Below are 16,043 nucleotides of genomic sequence, written 5' to 3' on the forward strand. Positions count from 1 at the left end.
CGATAAATCATTTGCAGTATTATTATTGTATTATGGCCACACTGATGTGGCCATCTTCTGCTGTTGCTGCTGCTTCTTCTTCCTTCAATTGCGCGTGCTGCGCTCGCACGTATTTTTATTTTGTACACACGCTTTTTTTGTAATTGTAATTGCGTTTCGCCGCCATGAGCAGCACACAACAGAAAACGCTGCAGTTCCATGAACTGGAGCTGGACCAGCGCATTCTCAAGGTGAGTGGAGTGAAGTGACTATTGCTTCGAGTAGATGGCCTTAGTAGCTAGCACTCCATTCTTATATTATTTATGTATAATAATTAAACACGTAAATACAATATAAAATGATCAATTAATTGGACAGGCAATAGCTGCACTTGGCTGGTCGCAGCCCACGCTTATACAGTCGACGGCGATTCCGCTGCTGCTGGAGGGCAAGGATGTGGTGGTCAGGGCACGCACAGGTTCGGGCAAGACGGCGGCATATGCTCTGCCGCTAATACAGAAGATCCTCAACTCGAAGCTGAATGCGAGTGAGCAGTGCGTTAGTGCTTTGGTTCTGGCGCCCACCAAAGAGTTGTGCCGACAGTCGCGTCAGGTGATCGAACAGCTGGCCGAGTCGTGTGGCAAGGTGGTGCGTGTGGCAGACATTGCGGGCAGCACTAACGATGTGGCCACCCAACGGCACGCGCTCGCTGAACGTCCCGATATTGTCATCTCGACGCCAGCGAAAATATTAGCACATGCAGAGGCGGGCAAGAATGTGGTGGACTTGAGGCACATTGAGACGCTGGTGGTTGACGAGGCGGATCTGATCTTTGCCTTTGGCTACGAGCAAGACTTTAAGCGCCTCATTAAACATCTGCCGGCCATCTATCAGGCGGTGCTTGTTTCGGCGACCATTTCGGATGATGTGGTGCGCATGAAGGGTTTGTGTCTGCACGATGCCATCACCCTGAAGCTGGAGGAGCCCGACTTGGTGTCGCTCGAGCAGCTCACGCATCAGCGCATTCTCGCCGAGGAGAACGACAAGCCAGCGATTTTGGTGGCACTGCTAAAGCTCACACTCATCCAAGGCAAAAGCATCATCTTTGTGAACAACGTGGATCGCTGCTACAAGTAAGTGTGAAATGGATGATAGATAGATGGCAATAGCAAATGATGACAACAATTCTCTTCAAAATGGGAGTGCGCAGCCTGGCAACAGTTTGGCGCATGCGTGACCTAATCTAATCTTCTCGCTGATCTTTATCTGCTGGTGTATCTCCAATCCATATACTCAACTGTCTATTAACACTGCTTCTTTTTTTGTTGGTTTGTTTAGGGTTCGCCTGTTTCTGGAACAGTTTGGCATACGCGTCTGCGTGTTGAACTCGGAGCTGCCGGCAAACATTCGCATTCACACGATCAGTCAATTTAATCGCGGCAGTTACGACATCATCATTGCCTCCGACGAGCACATGTTGGAGAAGCCAGGCGGCAGCAATAAGCGCAAGGCGAACGCAAAGTCCAAGTCGAAGAAGGGCGACATCGAGTCGAGCGCATCGCGTGGCATCGATTTCCAGGGTGTCAACAATGTGATCAACTTTGATTTTCCCTGCGATGTTACCTCGTACATTCATCGTGCCGGACGCACAGCGCGTGGCAACAACAAGGGCTCCGTGCTGTCCTTTGTGAGCGTCAAGGAGCTGCCCCTCAACGAGGCTGTCGAACAGAAGCTGCGCCGTTGCTTCGCCCGCGAAACGTTGCCCAAGTGGGATGATGCGCCGGCCAAAAGTAAACCGATTGCCAATCCCAATGCGGAGGAGACGACGTTGTCGAAGGCGGACACCAAGCTGGTGGAGCAATTGCGTCGCAACTATGTGGAGAGACCTAAGAAGGTGGACAGCAACGACATGATCAAGTAATGAGCCATTGAATCGCTCTCTCTCTCTCTCACTTATTTTAATAACATCTTCCCATTTGCAGACTTTATCAGTTCAAGCTGGAAGAGGTGGAGGCTTTCAGGTATCGTGCCCAGGATTGTTGGCGTGCTGCCACACGCGTCGCTGTCCACGACACTCGGCTAAAGGAGATCAAAACGGAGATCTTGAACAGCGAGAAGCTCAAGGGCTTCTTCGAGGAGAACAAACGTGATCTGCAGGCGCTGCGACACGACAAACCGACGCGCACCATCAAACAGCAGTCGCATCTCAGCCATGTGCCCGATTACATCCTCCCCAAGGCCCTGAAGCGTGTGGCGGTCAATCCACGACCAACTGGAGCCGGTTCGTCTGCCAAACAACCTCGCATGTCAGCCGGCAAAGCGGCGTTTCAACGCCAGAGCAACGATCCCTTGATGGTCAGCGAAGTCGACTACGGCAAGCGACGCAATTTCACACAGCGCAAGAAGAAGACCAAGTGAGCAAGTGAACATGCAACATGGAAAAGCTCTTTATCTGCCTTGATGTTGATCCTAGTTAAGATTATTATGCGTAGTCTGTAAGTGAGCTGTGAGAGCTGTCGACTCCTATTCAGCGGCGTCGTTTACTACTTTTCAAATAAAACGTAACGTTGACAACTCGATGCGATGCATTCTATCTCTCTCTCTCTCTCTCTCTCTATTTTTGCATGTCTGACATTTAAAACAATTAAAAAAGCTACAGTTGAGTGTGCTTGACTGTGAGATACCCATTGTGAATAAAATTAAAATAATGCGATATTAATTTAAAAATAACCAAATTAGTATACCGCAAAAATACTGAAAATATACCAACATTTATATTTGGTATATTGACATAAAACTAGATTCAAATCATACCATAGAGTACCCGAATATACCTCAAAAATACTAAAAATATACCAAATTAATATACTACTACATTCAAAATATATTATGGAGTACCAAAATAATCAAAAATACTAAAAATATGCCAAAGCATATATTTGGTATATTGATATACATAGTACCACATTCAAAATATACCATAGTGTGCAAATATAAATACTAGTTAGTCAAAGCTTCTAAGACCTGTAGTAAGTAGGCGAGTATGCTCGACTGTGTGATACCCGTTACTCATTCTAAATAAACAGTAAACAGTGCAATACTAATTTAAAAATATACCAAATTAATATACTGCAAAATACTAAAAAAAAATATACCAAATGTTATACTTGGGGTATTTATATAGCGATAAAGTTTAATACCCTTCTACCCTATGTGTAAGAGAGGGTATAAAAACAGCAATTCGACTGTAAATATATTTATCTCACTCACCTTCCCTCTATTTCTCTCTCTCCTCACTTTTTATTTCGTGTATGCCTCTCTTTCCAACTCGTGCCAGCTGTATTCCGCAGTGAAGAAAATTGCAATTGAGTTTTTCTATTTTTTTTTTTAAACATTTTATTATTGTCATTGAAATAGTTAACATTCATACAATTGATTCGCATTGATTTAATATCGTTACGTTTATGACATATGCAATGTATAGTTGTTGTTTTGTTTTTGTGTTTAGTGTTGTATTATTCAATTACACAAATATAGCACAAATTCAACTGTAAATTTGTATTTTTCTTGCTTGGGAGGGACACGAAAAACCACGAAAAAGTTCGATTTAATTGCAGCGATGCAAAGTTTCTTTGTTTGTTTTTTTTTCCTTATCGATATATACGATAAAAACTGAACACAACGGAAACGAAGAGAGAGAGGAAGGATTGAAGGTGTGTGAAGAGCGAAAGCGAGAGTAACAAGTACAATGTGATTATTTATCAATTCGTTTACAATCTCTAAATTAAAAATACAATAAAAATAAGCATAATCATAATAATAATAATCGTAATCATAAACATAATAAATCATTAGGTTTTCTTTTTTAGGTGTATCCCTGGGTGGCATATATATTTTATATACTATATATATAGTATTTTTTTAAGAAGGAACAGAACTGCAATTGAGAGACTGCTTAATGCTTAAGGGAACATATATCAAATAATAGTAATAGATCACACAGAATGAGGAGGAGAAAGCAGGCTAAGCGCATACGAATACGAATATCGAATATGAATACAAATACAAATACGAATACGAGTATGACTTGTTGTTTTTTTTTCTTTTTTTGTTTCTACAAAAAACACACACAACAAACAAAGTTGAAACGAGAAGCAGAACAATTTCAATGGACTAAAATGCAGCCACAGACTCTATTGACTATACATATATATGTATATCTTTCTCTCTATATATTTATGTATATATATATATAGTAATATCGTATATAGTATAAACAGCTTGCTCTCGTATATTGTATATAATATTATTATTATACTTTATCCTTACGATTAAGTTGCTAAAAATGTCATGTGTATGTGTGTGTTTCGTGTTTCCGCATCGCTATCATTATTATAAATCATTCAATTATTATTATAATTAACTAATTTGTTCTCTTTTCCTGCTGTAAGTTTAATAATAATCATTTGGTTTTGGGCTTTATTTGCGGCTTTGCTGTTTTTACTTTTACGTTTTAAACATACACAGAGAAGTCGAACTTGATTTGAATATTATTACTACATTACTTCGAAAAGGAATTAAAATATGTCGCATATGATTCTGTTTTCTGTTTTGTTATTCATCTTAGTTCAACTCATCTTATCTCATCTCATCTCATTTCACTTTACCAAATGCGTCAAGGTTCTTCTTCTATATATGTTAACATATATATATGTATGAATATATATAATAGCCGCACGTCTAACATTAAAACACACTTAGAACGGAACAAAACAGTTAATTAAATGTAACTCCTCCAAACATCAACATCACCATCATCATCTGTCTTCTGTCACTTGCTTTTTTCGTTCGTGTCTTTAGTTTCGCTGTCGGGTGTCGATTGTTGGATGATGTGTGTGGATCGAGAGTCGACGATCGATATTAGCTAAGATCGTTTAGATGGGCACATAGTTGCCCTTGGGAGTGTAGAAGATCTGGCCGCGGAAGATACGTCGACGAATCTCGCTGGCCAGCAGCCGTTTCTCCTTCTTGATCTTCTTAAGCACACCCTTGTTCTCCTGCGCACGACGCGACAAATACGGCAGCACCTCCTCGACGGGTCCGTACGGTATGTACTTGTAAGCCGAGTAGCCAGCCTGACCTGTAAGCCAATTTGTGTTATATTAGTAATCGCAATTCTTTACTTCACTTCTTCTTCGTCCACTTACCCAGTGGGAACGTGATGTAGTCACACATGCCGAGCAATTGGCCAAAGCAAATCACTTTGTCCTCGGGCGAGACGCCAATCGATTTCATGTTCTCAATGGCAAAGCGCACAGTGTCTTCGTTGTGCGAGGCAACCATGATGCCAATTTTGCCAGCATCATCGCCCGAATCCTTCATGACCTGAGCAAAACAAACATTAATTAATTTTAGCATGTTTTAAACTGTGATTAATGATTGCGGACTTGCCTTGATGCGACGCAGACACTCGGCGAGCGTCTTGTGATACATATCTGTGGTCGCTTCGTAGCTGGGATTCACGGGATCAGCATAGCCCAAAGCCTGGGCACGTGCACGTTCCTGTTCCATGTACGCTCCACGCACCAGCTTGGCGCCAAAGTAAAAGTTCTGACGCTTCGCCTGCTCCAGATCGTTGCTCACCTTTGAGAAGTTTGAGAATGTAATGCCATGCCGTAAGACAACGTAAATTTAATCCGCTTACCTCACGGAAAGCTTCGCGCAAATAGCATTGATAGGTGTTGAATACTATGGCCTTGTTCTTATTGTACTTGCGCATCATCTCCAGCGTAATGCGCGAGATCGCTGGCTGGAAATAGGTCTGCTCCGCATCGATCATGATGCGCACATCCAACTCAGCGGCAGTCTAAATAGAGAGAGAGAGAGAGACATTATTAAGTGTAATGCATACATTGAATGCAGTGAAGTGACGCTTTGTTTACCTTTACAATTGTGTTTAGACGACGTATCATATTTCTAAACATCTCCTCTTCTTTGGGTGATATCTGTGAGATCAGTCGACGCATCTGACCTGTTGTCGGATCGGGCACCCGAAATGTTTCGCTCAACTGCGAGTCCTCGTCCACAATGCCAGACCATGGAAACAGATGCAATATGCTGCAATACACAAGAGACAGATTGATTAACAACTTAGCCAACTTAATAATGTTGCCACTTTGTTTTGGCGCAGCCAACTTAACAACTCTGTGTAGTGCAGCCAACTTAACTACTCTGTGTAGTGCAGCCAACTTAATAATGATTTAACTTCGCTGTAGAACAGCCAACTTAACAGCACTTGTCTGTCTAGCGCAGCCAACTTAACAACTCCGTATAGTACATCTAGCTTAACAACTCTTTGTAGTACAGTGAACTTAATAATAATTGCACTTTGGTGTGGCGCAGCCAACTTAATAATGTAAACCAATGTAAACTTACTAGAGGTGGAGAACTATCGATAGTTAGCCATCGATAGTGTCATCGATTGTTCTCCCTCTCTACTACAATCAAATTTTGACATATTGCCTTGTATTCTTTACCGCAGTCAGGGCATTTGGTTGCACCACTATCGAAAGTGTGTGCTACTATTAATTGTGCCATCGATAGTTCTCCAACTCTAAAACTTACCCCTCTTTGTCGGATGTGACATTCTGCAAGAACTGTTGGACATCCTTGTTGTCGTGGACGCCAGCGTAATACTGCTCGAGATCCTTGATCGTCTTGTGATGGGTCAACACATTGCCCTGACCGCCGACAAGTGCCTCCATGTATTTACGTGTGCGCATAATGACCTCGGATAGTTGCAACTGTCGGAAAAATACCAAAGAGAGTAAGTGGGAGATGCGATAAAAAGGGGAAGACAGAGAGAGAGAGAAGCTTACCAGCAACTGTGGACGGCCCAAAGCGGTCAGTTTGATGGCGGTGATGCCAGTGCCAAAGGTGGCGCCTGTTTATCGTAATCGTTATCGTTGGGTTCGGAAATGAGAAGCAGTTGAAAGGTAAGTGAGTGATTGAATGCACGACACGAAGTGCGGAAGAAGCCCAAGAGAGAGAGAGAGAGGGAAAGCTGAGGAAGAAGGCAAAGCAACGCAAAGCGAAAACTAGACGACAAAAGCAAAGCAAGGCAAGGCAAGGCGACATTGTAGCTTGATACTCGATAGGCATGCAATCGGCACACACACAAACACACACACATAAAAACATTTACACACGCACACACAAACACATAACGGTAGACGTAAACTAAAAATACAAATACAAAACAACGCAAAAGACTAAACAAATAAAGAAAGAAACACACACGGGCGAGACAAATGAAATCAAGATTAGAACCAAAATCAAATCAAATACAAATCTCGCCCCACAAATCGATTATTCGATTACACATTTGGATTGAGCTTTCGATTTGTTTTTTGGTTCGATTTGAAACGTTTTTATTTTGGTGTTTTTTTTTTTTTAATGACAGCTTACCAGTGGCCTGAGCACGCGGCTCCTTGGCATCATCGGCTGACGACACAACACAACACGCGTTAATCACATACACCAAAGCATCAACATGAACATCAACATCACCCAGAACCATCAACACAACATTCACAGTTACCCATTATCGATTTTTCGATAATTATCGATTCGAGTTTCAAATGCGCACATTTTGTTATTCGAGTTTGTTCAAGTTTTAGTTTTTGATTTGTTAGTTGCATTAAAAGGTTATTGTTAATCGGTTATCGTTTATCGGTTAATTTTCGTTTTGTTTCATTTGATAGAAAGGGAGGTAAGTGGATAGCACCATCGTCGATTTGCATTGTGGAGCGTTACGAAACGGTATTCAAAATGAATGTGGAAAAGAAATTCATTCGAGAGAAAATTAATTAAAATTATAATCGAATCAATCAGCTTTTTTTATCACAAGTAGACGGAAGAGTATAGCAAATATTGTACTACATATCGAAAAGCATCTACAGATCTCATGCCAGAAGAAAACGATTCACCACTTCCCTCGATAATTGAATTGCAATGAAAATCGATCTCAAACCGATAACAATATATATCGCCTGGTAAACATTTCAAATAAACCAAGAGCTTACTTAAGAAATTCTGCAATCAAGTTCGTGCATTTCTATCCCCCAATCGATACAATATCTATCGATAAGTATCGGTTGACAAATCGATCAAACCGATAACAATATATATCGCCCGACAAACATATCAAATAAACCAAGGTAGAGCCTTTTTAACACATCCGGCAAGCAAATTCGTGCATTTCTATCCCTCAATCGATAACACTGCCTATCGATAAGTATCGATTGACAAGCATTTAAGTTTAAGATATGATATTCAATGTGCAAAAGCTTTTAATAGGTGTGCAACATAAACTAGAAAAACATGTTTCAACGCAGACCTTTGCAATAATTCCAAGTTTAAGACTTATCGATAGACACAGTAATCAAGTTTTCAAAAATATAAAAGTGCTACTCAATATCTAGCATGCAATTCGTTTGGTCAATGTCGCTCGATGCTCTGAATCAATTAATTGAAGTCTGTTCCCATTTTAACTTTCACTTTGACAATGACAATGACATTTTTTAGTTCGATTCCGTATTCGATTGATCGCAACGAATTCCGCTGCCCTTAAAAAGTGTGTGTTAAAGGTCATTTCCTGATCGATACAAAGTAAAGTGGAAGCATAAAAAACTTCGAACAGTAACAATTGGTGCAACTATCGAAAAACACAGGATGCATTGGGTTATTGGGAGTACACAGGGTGATTATGCACAGCGCATGCATTGATTATTTGTTGGTTAACAATAAGAATAAAATTAGGAAGGGGGGAAGAGAGTAGCAAATGGTGAAGTGGGCACGCAGACCCAAAACATACCCGAAACAGCTTCCAGACACTTGATGAATATCTCCATGTTGCGCTCACAGGTTGCCTCATTCAGATAGAAATAGGTACGAGCACTGCTCACCTTGTAGCGACGATCCGCGAACGATTTGTCGACATGATACTGAGGCAAGGCGCCAGCGTCTTTGTTGCCATCATCGCCAGCGCTCGAAACGGAAGATCTGCAAGCCAAATGGTATGAAATGGCATGGAACGATAATTGATATCGATCGATTAATCGATCGATTTGTGAATGACGTACTCAACTTCACGCTTCTCGGCCTCCTCCTGGGTGATGTCCTCTTCGACGGAATAATCAAGGATGGGCTTAACGCCAAACGAGCGAAGTCTGCGACGGAAAGCGAGAGATAGAAAAAGATCAGTTATGATCACAGCGAAATGAAACGGAACGAAATAAAACAGAAAACTGGATGCGAGCAAAAAATATACAATTATGGGGGAGGAACGGTTAGGAATCGAGCATATTGTTGCACAGTGGGAAAAGTGTGTAAGTGTTGTGTTATCGAGTAAGTTTGTTGGACAGTGTAAAAGTGTTATTGCTGTTCTGAGGTGTCGGTTATTTGTTTAAGAGTTTAACAGTGTGGGGCCGTAAACATTATAAAAACAAAATAATAATGATTATATTTGAGTTGTTAATCTTTTTTTCTCAACGATAATGATTTGTTTTACGTAATTTGATTAATTTTACAAGCAAGTAATAATTAAAATCATGATTTATAATTTTGTATTTGCTTTGCTCAAAAATATAACTCATCAATCATTTATTAAATTACTTAAAATTAATCATAATCGTTCTAAATCATGCATGATATCATTTTAGTGTAATTGATTTTGCTGTAAGCGTGTAATTTTTGTTTTTGTAAATCATTATTTTTGTTTTATGATAATAGTTTTAATCTGGTTTTTGTGGTTATGGGGGACTGAGGAAGGCGGACGACAATAAAAAAAAAAGAAATCATGCCACATGCCACATGGAATTATTATCAAAAGTTAGTCATAGAGAGTGAGTGAGTTAAAAGGATTTGATTTATTTCGTTTTTCTTTTTTCTGGGCACCTCTCAAGCGTGGGAACAATCGTGTGGCGATTCTCGCCGGCCACAAAGTGTCCATAGAAGCTGGACTTCATCAGCAGGACGAACAGTTTGCTGCCCAATACGGTGCGAGCAACTTTTAAAAGCTAATCGTTTATCAATTATCGGTTATCGGTCATCGGTCATCGTTGGCATTTATCGGTTTCGGTTTCGGTATTGGTTTTGTTTTGGTTTTTTGTACAGCAAAGCAGTAAGGAAGTAAGTGTGTGTGTGTGTGTATGGAAGAAAAGAAAAGAAGAGAGAAAGAGATGGCGTTAGTTCAATCAAATGTTCAGTTTAACAATTTACCTTTTCAGCGTTGGCTTGATCTTCTCCTCATCCTCGCCAGCAACAAAATGGCCATAGAATGTGGCCTTCATCAATACTGAAAATAATTTTGTACCGAGGATTTTTTTTGCCGCCTTCATCAGCTGTGTGATAACGGTATATTTCGATATTCGAATGAGAATCAAACAAAAACAATTTTAAGGATAGCAGCAGCAAGGGAACGAGAAAAGAGAGAGAGGGGTGGGAGTGGGGGTTGGTTGTGGTGGGAAGAAAGGCACACAAATCATTTAAAATATCATATAACAAATGTGAAATGTCGAGACGAGAAGAATAAGTCGAAAATTTTAATTATTTGTAGATCGTGTTTTGTTGTTGTCTTGTCTTGTCCTCGTCTCTATGTTGTTGTTGTTATTGTTGCTGTCGCTTGTTTGTTTTTGCTCTTTTCGATACACATAAATCAGTTGGAATAGCGCCAAAAACAATAGCGAGAGAGAGACGATCGTATTGTGTCAAGGCCAAGCGCATAATATTGATTCGTTGCTGTCTCCATTTCTGTCACACTCGCTGGTCTCTTAGACAAGTGATGCCATGTGATGACGAGAAGGGCAGGGGGAAGGAGTGCAACACAGCTGCTGTTAAAAGCTTTAACACACACACACACAACGGACCATTTAAAGGAGCTTTGGCGAGACAAGGCACGTGTTGATGGACGATCTGACGACTCAGTGAACCGGTTAAGCAGGTTGAGCAGCCAAGAGGGGAGGGGTGGGGGGATGAGAGAGAAACGCGATCAGAATGACAAAACACGAGACGGGGGGGAAAAAAACGCGCAGCGCACATCGATAAGTACAAAACGAATTGCTTTTCAGCGAAATAAAAAAGAACAGGTTACATAAAATTTGGCAATGGATTTCGGCTGCTAAAACAACATAAAAATGTCAAATAACAAAAAGTGAGCACAGGTGTTCAATGCTAATGCTGCTGCTGCTCAAGTTATTGAGCTCTGCCCCCGCATCACGAGACCAGCCAGACAGTAAGTAAATGACAAGAATAAGAATAAAAATAAGAAGAGAGAAGACAGTGCGGAAATAGCACAGCGGAAATGCGACAAGCAGAAAGAAGCTGAGAGTAATTATAACACGAGTGTTTATACACAAACACACGCACAAACACAAATGCTTCACTTGTCTGCAATTCGTTGTGTTTATTTGTGTAGTCATTGCTTTGCCATTAAATCGATCAAACACTTGCGACTCTGGTGTCATAATAATCGATAGACAGTTGCAAGTCGCATACGTAATACACTCACACACACACACACACTGTGACTCATGTGTGCACAATTTGCATGTGTGTGGGTGGGAGAGAGAGTCCACTATCGTTGTTCCGTTTTGATTGGCTCTCTTTTGGGGGCCCGCCTGTGTCCGTGTGTCTCGATAGCGTATGCATGTGTGTGTGTGTGTGTGTGTGTGTGTGTGTGTGTGTGTTTATCGCTGCTGGCGTCTACTTGGCTGGTGCAGTAACAAAAGCAACAGCAGCAGAGCAGCATCGGCCTCCCACAAGGTCGTCAAAACGCATTTGATGATTTACACGGCTCGCTCTCTGTTTTTCTCAACTAACTGAACTCACACAACAACAATATTCTCATATTGCATATGTTTTTAAACGCCAAGTAATGCCCAAGTCATTCATAGCATTTCGTTTTTCTCTTGCTTCGCCCCTTCATAAAAAAAAAAATAAATCACGCATACAATTAGAGATGCATTCAAATTTCTAGAAATGCCATTAAAAAGCACAAATACGAAAATAAATATCGCTATGTAATGGAAGAAGAAGACGAAGAAAAGTACAAGACATTTCAAGTTACTAATTAACCAAGTTTAGCGTGTATAAAATGGCGACCGCATTGCTTTGTAATCGAGGCGAGGGAACTACAGCAGCTGCTTGAGGCGGAAGAGAGACGGCAAATACAAGTCAAGTAGCCGGCAAGCAAAGAGTGCTGTCAACTATCAAACAAAAAAGCGAGTATATTTTTAAACAGCCTTAAAGAAGCTAGACATAAAACTAGAGCTATTATTAATGTTTGTTGATTCAAGTGATATCACTTTTGCAAACTGATTTGCTAGAGCTTTGCCTTTGGGGGTTTTTTTTATTTCTATTATATTAAATCTAGTATTTAACACTACATTTAATAGAAGAGAGAGTACTGACTGCTGGGGCCTTTGGTTTGAAGTAAAGTATTCCAAGTAATAGAAATATGAATACTAAATTACGTTTATAAAAAGCGAAGTTGCACAATTTGACATTTTATGAAGTAGTCTCTAGATGTTATCATATTTTATATGGTGGTCAGTTTTCTCGCCAACTAACAAGTCATCAATTCATTATTATTATATAAAATAATATAATAACTAACAGAAGGGAATGCTAGCTACTAAGGCCAACGTCTTAATTCATCAATTCACCGAATAGATTTTAAATGAAATCAAAACTAAAATTACATAGAGCACATATTCGACCAATAGTTAAAAGTTTGGCCAACTTGGCAGCTCAGCGCGCAAAGCTGAGCTTTGTGGAAGGCGCGAGAGGAAGGGAGAGAGTTACTACAACTACCGCAAGGAGTATAACAATATTGCCAACTGTTATACGAGCAACGTACACATGTCACACTGTATTCGAACTCACCTTCATATTGTGCTCCACGAGCTTCTCGCTGCTGCAGATCATGTAGACCATGTAAGCACGGACCAGCTCCCAGGTTGTCTTGCTCTTGAATGCCGCAATGGGATCATTGAAGCTGACATCGAGGGGATCGCGTTGCGGCGTTCCTTCGAAGTTAGGTGGCGCCCTCGCAGCGCCTTTTGGCCTGCAACCGGCTGCGGTGCTCTTCTCATCTTTGCTCTCGGCGAGCGCCGCTTGAGCGTGTTGCCGCTGCTGTTCGGCCGAGTTGAGGCAACGTGCCCCCAACAAAGGGGATTGCCAGAAGAGCTGCTGCTGCAGATGGCGTTGCAGAAGCCGTTGCTGATGATGATGATGATTAGATTGCTGTTGTTGTTGCTGCTGCTGCTGCTGTATGAGGTGTTGTTGGCGGTTTCTTAAGGCATCGGTATGGAGAGGTCGCGAGGCTGCCGCCAAGAGACCGCTGCTGTTGCCCGGACTGTTGCAAGAGTAGTAGACCAATTTAATTGAACGTTGACAGCTCACGGATCGCAGTTGAGCCATTACACTGCTCTCACTTTCGTTAGCTTCTTTTCTCGGTTTTGTTATTAGGTATTTCTTTTTTTCTTTACTACGCTTTGATTGCTAATACTTGGGCACACTTTTCACAATTGACACTACGGAAATTCGTTCGAATCTTCTCTTATGCAAAAAAAATAAATAATTTCGCACAGCTGACTTTACACTTGCTTTTTCACGTTTCTTTCTTTTTTGTCGATGCGTTTGCCGTGTTTACGGTTAATTTAGAGCTTTTTTTTTGCTTGCTTGCTTCCGTCCTCCTACAAGAAGCTGTTATACAACAATTGCACAGCAGATAGCAGCGAGAGTGAGAGCGAGAGAGGAAGAGACATAGAATAAAGAGAGTAATGTTAATAGTGCTGGCAACAAAAAAAAAAAAATCACTCGCATACAGAAACACACGTTAATTGCGCTCACTCAACAACACACACACGTACCACACACACACACACACAACACTCACACGTTTAGAGCTAAACAATGTGTGCATAAAATTAAATTAAAAACGAATTTCAATTTCAGTTGCTAAGCTGCTGCGCTTGAATTGTTCACATAGTATTTTTTTATGCTTGATGTATACCTGCCTGCTTTTCTTGTTCTTCTTTTATTGCTCTGATTTTGTATGCGCGCTGCGTATACGTTCTACTACGGCAAAAGCACAGATCAAACTGTCGCAAGACGATGGCGGCGGCGAAATGGCAACCGAAAGCGCCCGTTGCTCAGCCGCCCGTTCACGAAGGCAAAACGAGCGCAACACGAACATCAAACGAGCAGCACACTGTGCTTCGGCTAGGCGAAAAGGAAAAAGACGAAGAAGAAAAAGGCATTCATCCTGCGCTGCTTACATAACAGTTGCTGCTGCCTCTCTTCCACCCATTCAATTGCCCGTTCGTTGCGTTGCGTTGCGTGACGTCACGCGCACAAGCCCCCTGCTTGTTCGTTGTTCCTGCTGTTGTTTTTGCTTTTGCTATCACGGCAAAGCAACGGGGTGGCTTTGATTGTGATTGCGATTGTGATTAGGGCGGCTGTGAATTTTTTTTCTTTTTTTTTTTGGTAGACAAATTGTTTTTGTTGTTTTTTTTTTGCACTGACCATTTCAATTGAAATGCGCCACAACGACAATTGCACATTCTATGCTAATTGGTGTTAATTACGAAAAGCAACAACAAGAAACGTGCAAGTGAAACCCATTTAAAAGATTGTGATTTGCTTCTCTTAATTTATTAGCATCATGCTAAACACACAGCAGACAAAACGTCGCAGTCGCCGTCGCAGTCACAGTCGAAGTCGAAGTCACAGCAGCCGCCGCCGCAATCAAATTAAAATCAAACTTAGCGGGTTTCCATTGCAAGCAACACACACGGAGATTTCATTACGCTTAATTATTATTGTTGCTTGACTGCTGACTGTTTATATTACGTACATACGTATGTATGTACGTAAGTATTCGTTTATTCGCGTAGTGCGAGAGAGAGAGAGAGGTGGAGAGTAAGCGTAAATGCGTTGGCGTCGCGCAATTGGGCAAATGTGCAGATTCATCAGAAAAAAAACACTTCTTGTTGCTAACTAAAATCCCACTCTCCCTTTCCCTTTCCCGCTTCTACTCTTTCTGTTCACTCGCTCGTTCTCAGTCAGTCATATTGCATGGATAGTTATATAACTCTCTCACACACAGATCCTTTTATTACGCATTCACATGTAGTTCGCACATACATATGTTCACCTATACACACATACGTATGCATATGCATATTGACGTCGCTGCTGCTGCCGCTGTCGCTGACTAGCGATGACACTCGTCACCGTCGCCGTTGCGGCTTCCCCCTATTTAAATGATTTATTTATGTACACATTGTATACCTGCATGAAAGTATGTACACACTCTCTTCTTGTGTTGTTCTTGCTGTCGCTATTTTGTTCTCTTACTCACAGTGCACAACATTTACCAAATGTATCTATGCTGTTTTTTTCACATGCACACACACACATACATATGTACATACGCGCTTTTGGATAAAACGAAACTTTTTTTTTTTGAATTTTGATCAAATAATAAATAAGAAGTAATAACAAAACCAAAATACCAAAAATTAAAAAAAAAAACTTTTGAAATGCAAAACAACTTGAGAAATATTCAAAAAGAAATGCCAAGCATTCGATTCGTACCTCGTTCAAATTTGTTCAAATATTTTTCGCTTGCTGTTCTAATTGTCGATGCTTTTTTCGGGCGGTTTTTGTCAGCATGTATTTATTTATTTGGTAGGTTGGTTGGTGTTGGTTGATGTACAAAATACAATACATGAACTGTAAGGGTCTGAATGCGCGAACAAACTAAATTAAGGCCAACATTGAAGCGAAACTGCTGGCGAAAGCTCACGCGACGACGAAGCTTGCGAATGGGTCAAAACCGAAAGCCGAAACCGCGTGGAGCAGCGACAGCGGCAGAGGCGGCGACAGAGGCTGCGACAGCAAAGCGAGTACGAGGAATAGAAGCAATGGCGGCTATGTACACACACACACACACACACACACTACACATGTGTGTAGCAAAAGTACCTATCACTATG

At 41.2% G+C, this 16,043-nt stretch overlaps 2 protein-coding genes across 6 annotated transcripts; one reads left to right on the forward strand and one right to left on the reverse strand.

Moving 5' to 3' along the window:
* The first annotated feature begins 70 nt into the window (after positions 1-70).
* On the forward strand, positions 71-3,365 carry LOC132796564 (probable ATP-dependent RNA helicase DDX56). The gene is made up of 4 exons (XM_060807782.1): positions 71-230; positions 358-1,112; positions 1,318-1,896; positions 1,962-3,365. Exons 1-4 carry the CDS (start codon positions 165-167, stop codon positions 2,395-2,397), a joined length of 1,836 nt encoding a protein of 611 aa, XP_060663765.1. The 5' UTR covers positions 71-164; the 3' UTR covers positions 2,398-3,365.
* A 219-nt stretch (positions 3,366-3,584) lies between these two features.
* On the reverse strand, positions 3,585-15,791 carry LOC132796560 (proline dehydrogenase 1, mitochondrial). 5 transcript variants are annotated; one of them, XM_060807776.1, is made up of 13 exons: positions 15,643-15,791; positions 12,925-13,746; positions 9,937-10,058; positions 9,123-9,209; positions 8,855-9,042; positions 7,447-7,482; positions 6,858-6,922; positions 6,604-6,782; positions 5,922-6,096; positions 5,684-5,845; positions 5,431-5,622; positions 5,187-5,364; positions 3,585-5,119 (listed from the first exon to the last, which is right to left on the reverse strand). In XM_060807776.1, the coding sequence occupies exons 2-13, from the start codon at positions 13,459-13,461 to the stop codon at positions 4,914-4,916; spliced, it is 2,127 nt and encodes a 708-aa protein (XP_060663759.1). In that variant the 5' UTR covers positions 13,462-13,746; positions 15,643-15,791; the 3' UTR covers positions 3,585-4,913. The 5 variants fall into 5 exon arrangements, with proteins under 5 accessions (XP_060663759.1, XP_060663757.1, XP_060663758.1 ...); XM_060807774.1 differs by lacking the exon at positions 15,643-15,791 and adding an exon at positions 14,057-14,160; XM_060807775.1 differs by lacking the exons at positions 9,937-10,058; positions 15,643-15,791 and adding exons at positions 10,261-10,382; positions 14,057-14,160.
* Positions 15,792-16,043: the final 252 nt, after the last annotated feature.

The sequence above is a fragment of the Drosophila nasuta genome, chromosome X, assembly GCF_023558535.2.
Source record: "Drosophila nasuta strain 15112-1781.00 chromosome X, ASM2355853v1, whole genome shotgun sequence".
NCBI lineage: Eukaryota > Metazoa > Arthropoda > Insecta > Diptera > Drosophilidae > Drosophila > Drosophila nasuta.

Coding starts and splice junctions, on each gene's coding strand:
- LOC132796560 (XM_060807776.1), bottom strand. CDS start 13,461: ATGGCTCAACTGCGATCCGTGAGCTGTCAACGTTCAATTAAATTGGTC. Junction 10,059..12,924: donor TCGTGGAGCACAATATGAAG/GTGAGTTCGAAT, acceptor ATAAACGATTAG/CTTTTAAAAGTTGCTCGCAC. Junction 5,365..5,430: donor AGTGTCTGCGTCGCATCAAG/GCAAGTCCGCAA, acceptor TGTTTTGCTCAG/GTCATGAAGGATTCGGGCGA.
- LOC132796564 (XM_060807782.1), top strand. CDS start 165: ATGAGCAGCACACAACAGAAAACGCTGCAGTTCCATGAACTGGAGCTG. Junction 231..357: donor TGGACCAGCGCATTCTCAAG/GTGAGTGGAGTG, acceptor TTAATTGGACAG/GCAATAGCTGCACTTGGCTG. Junction 1,897..1,961: donor GACAGCAACGACATGATCAA/GTAATGAGCCAT, acceptor TCCCATTTGCAG/ACTTTATCAGTTCAAGCTGG.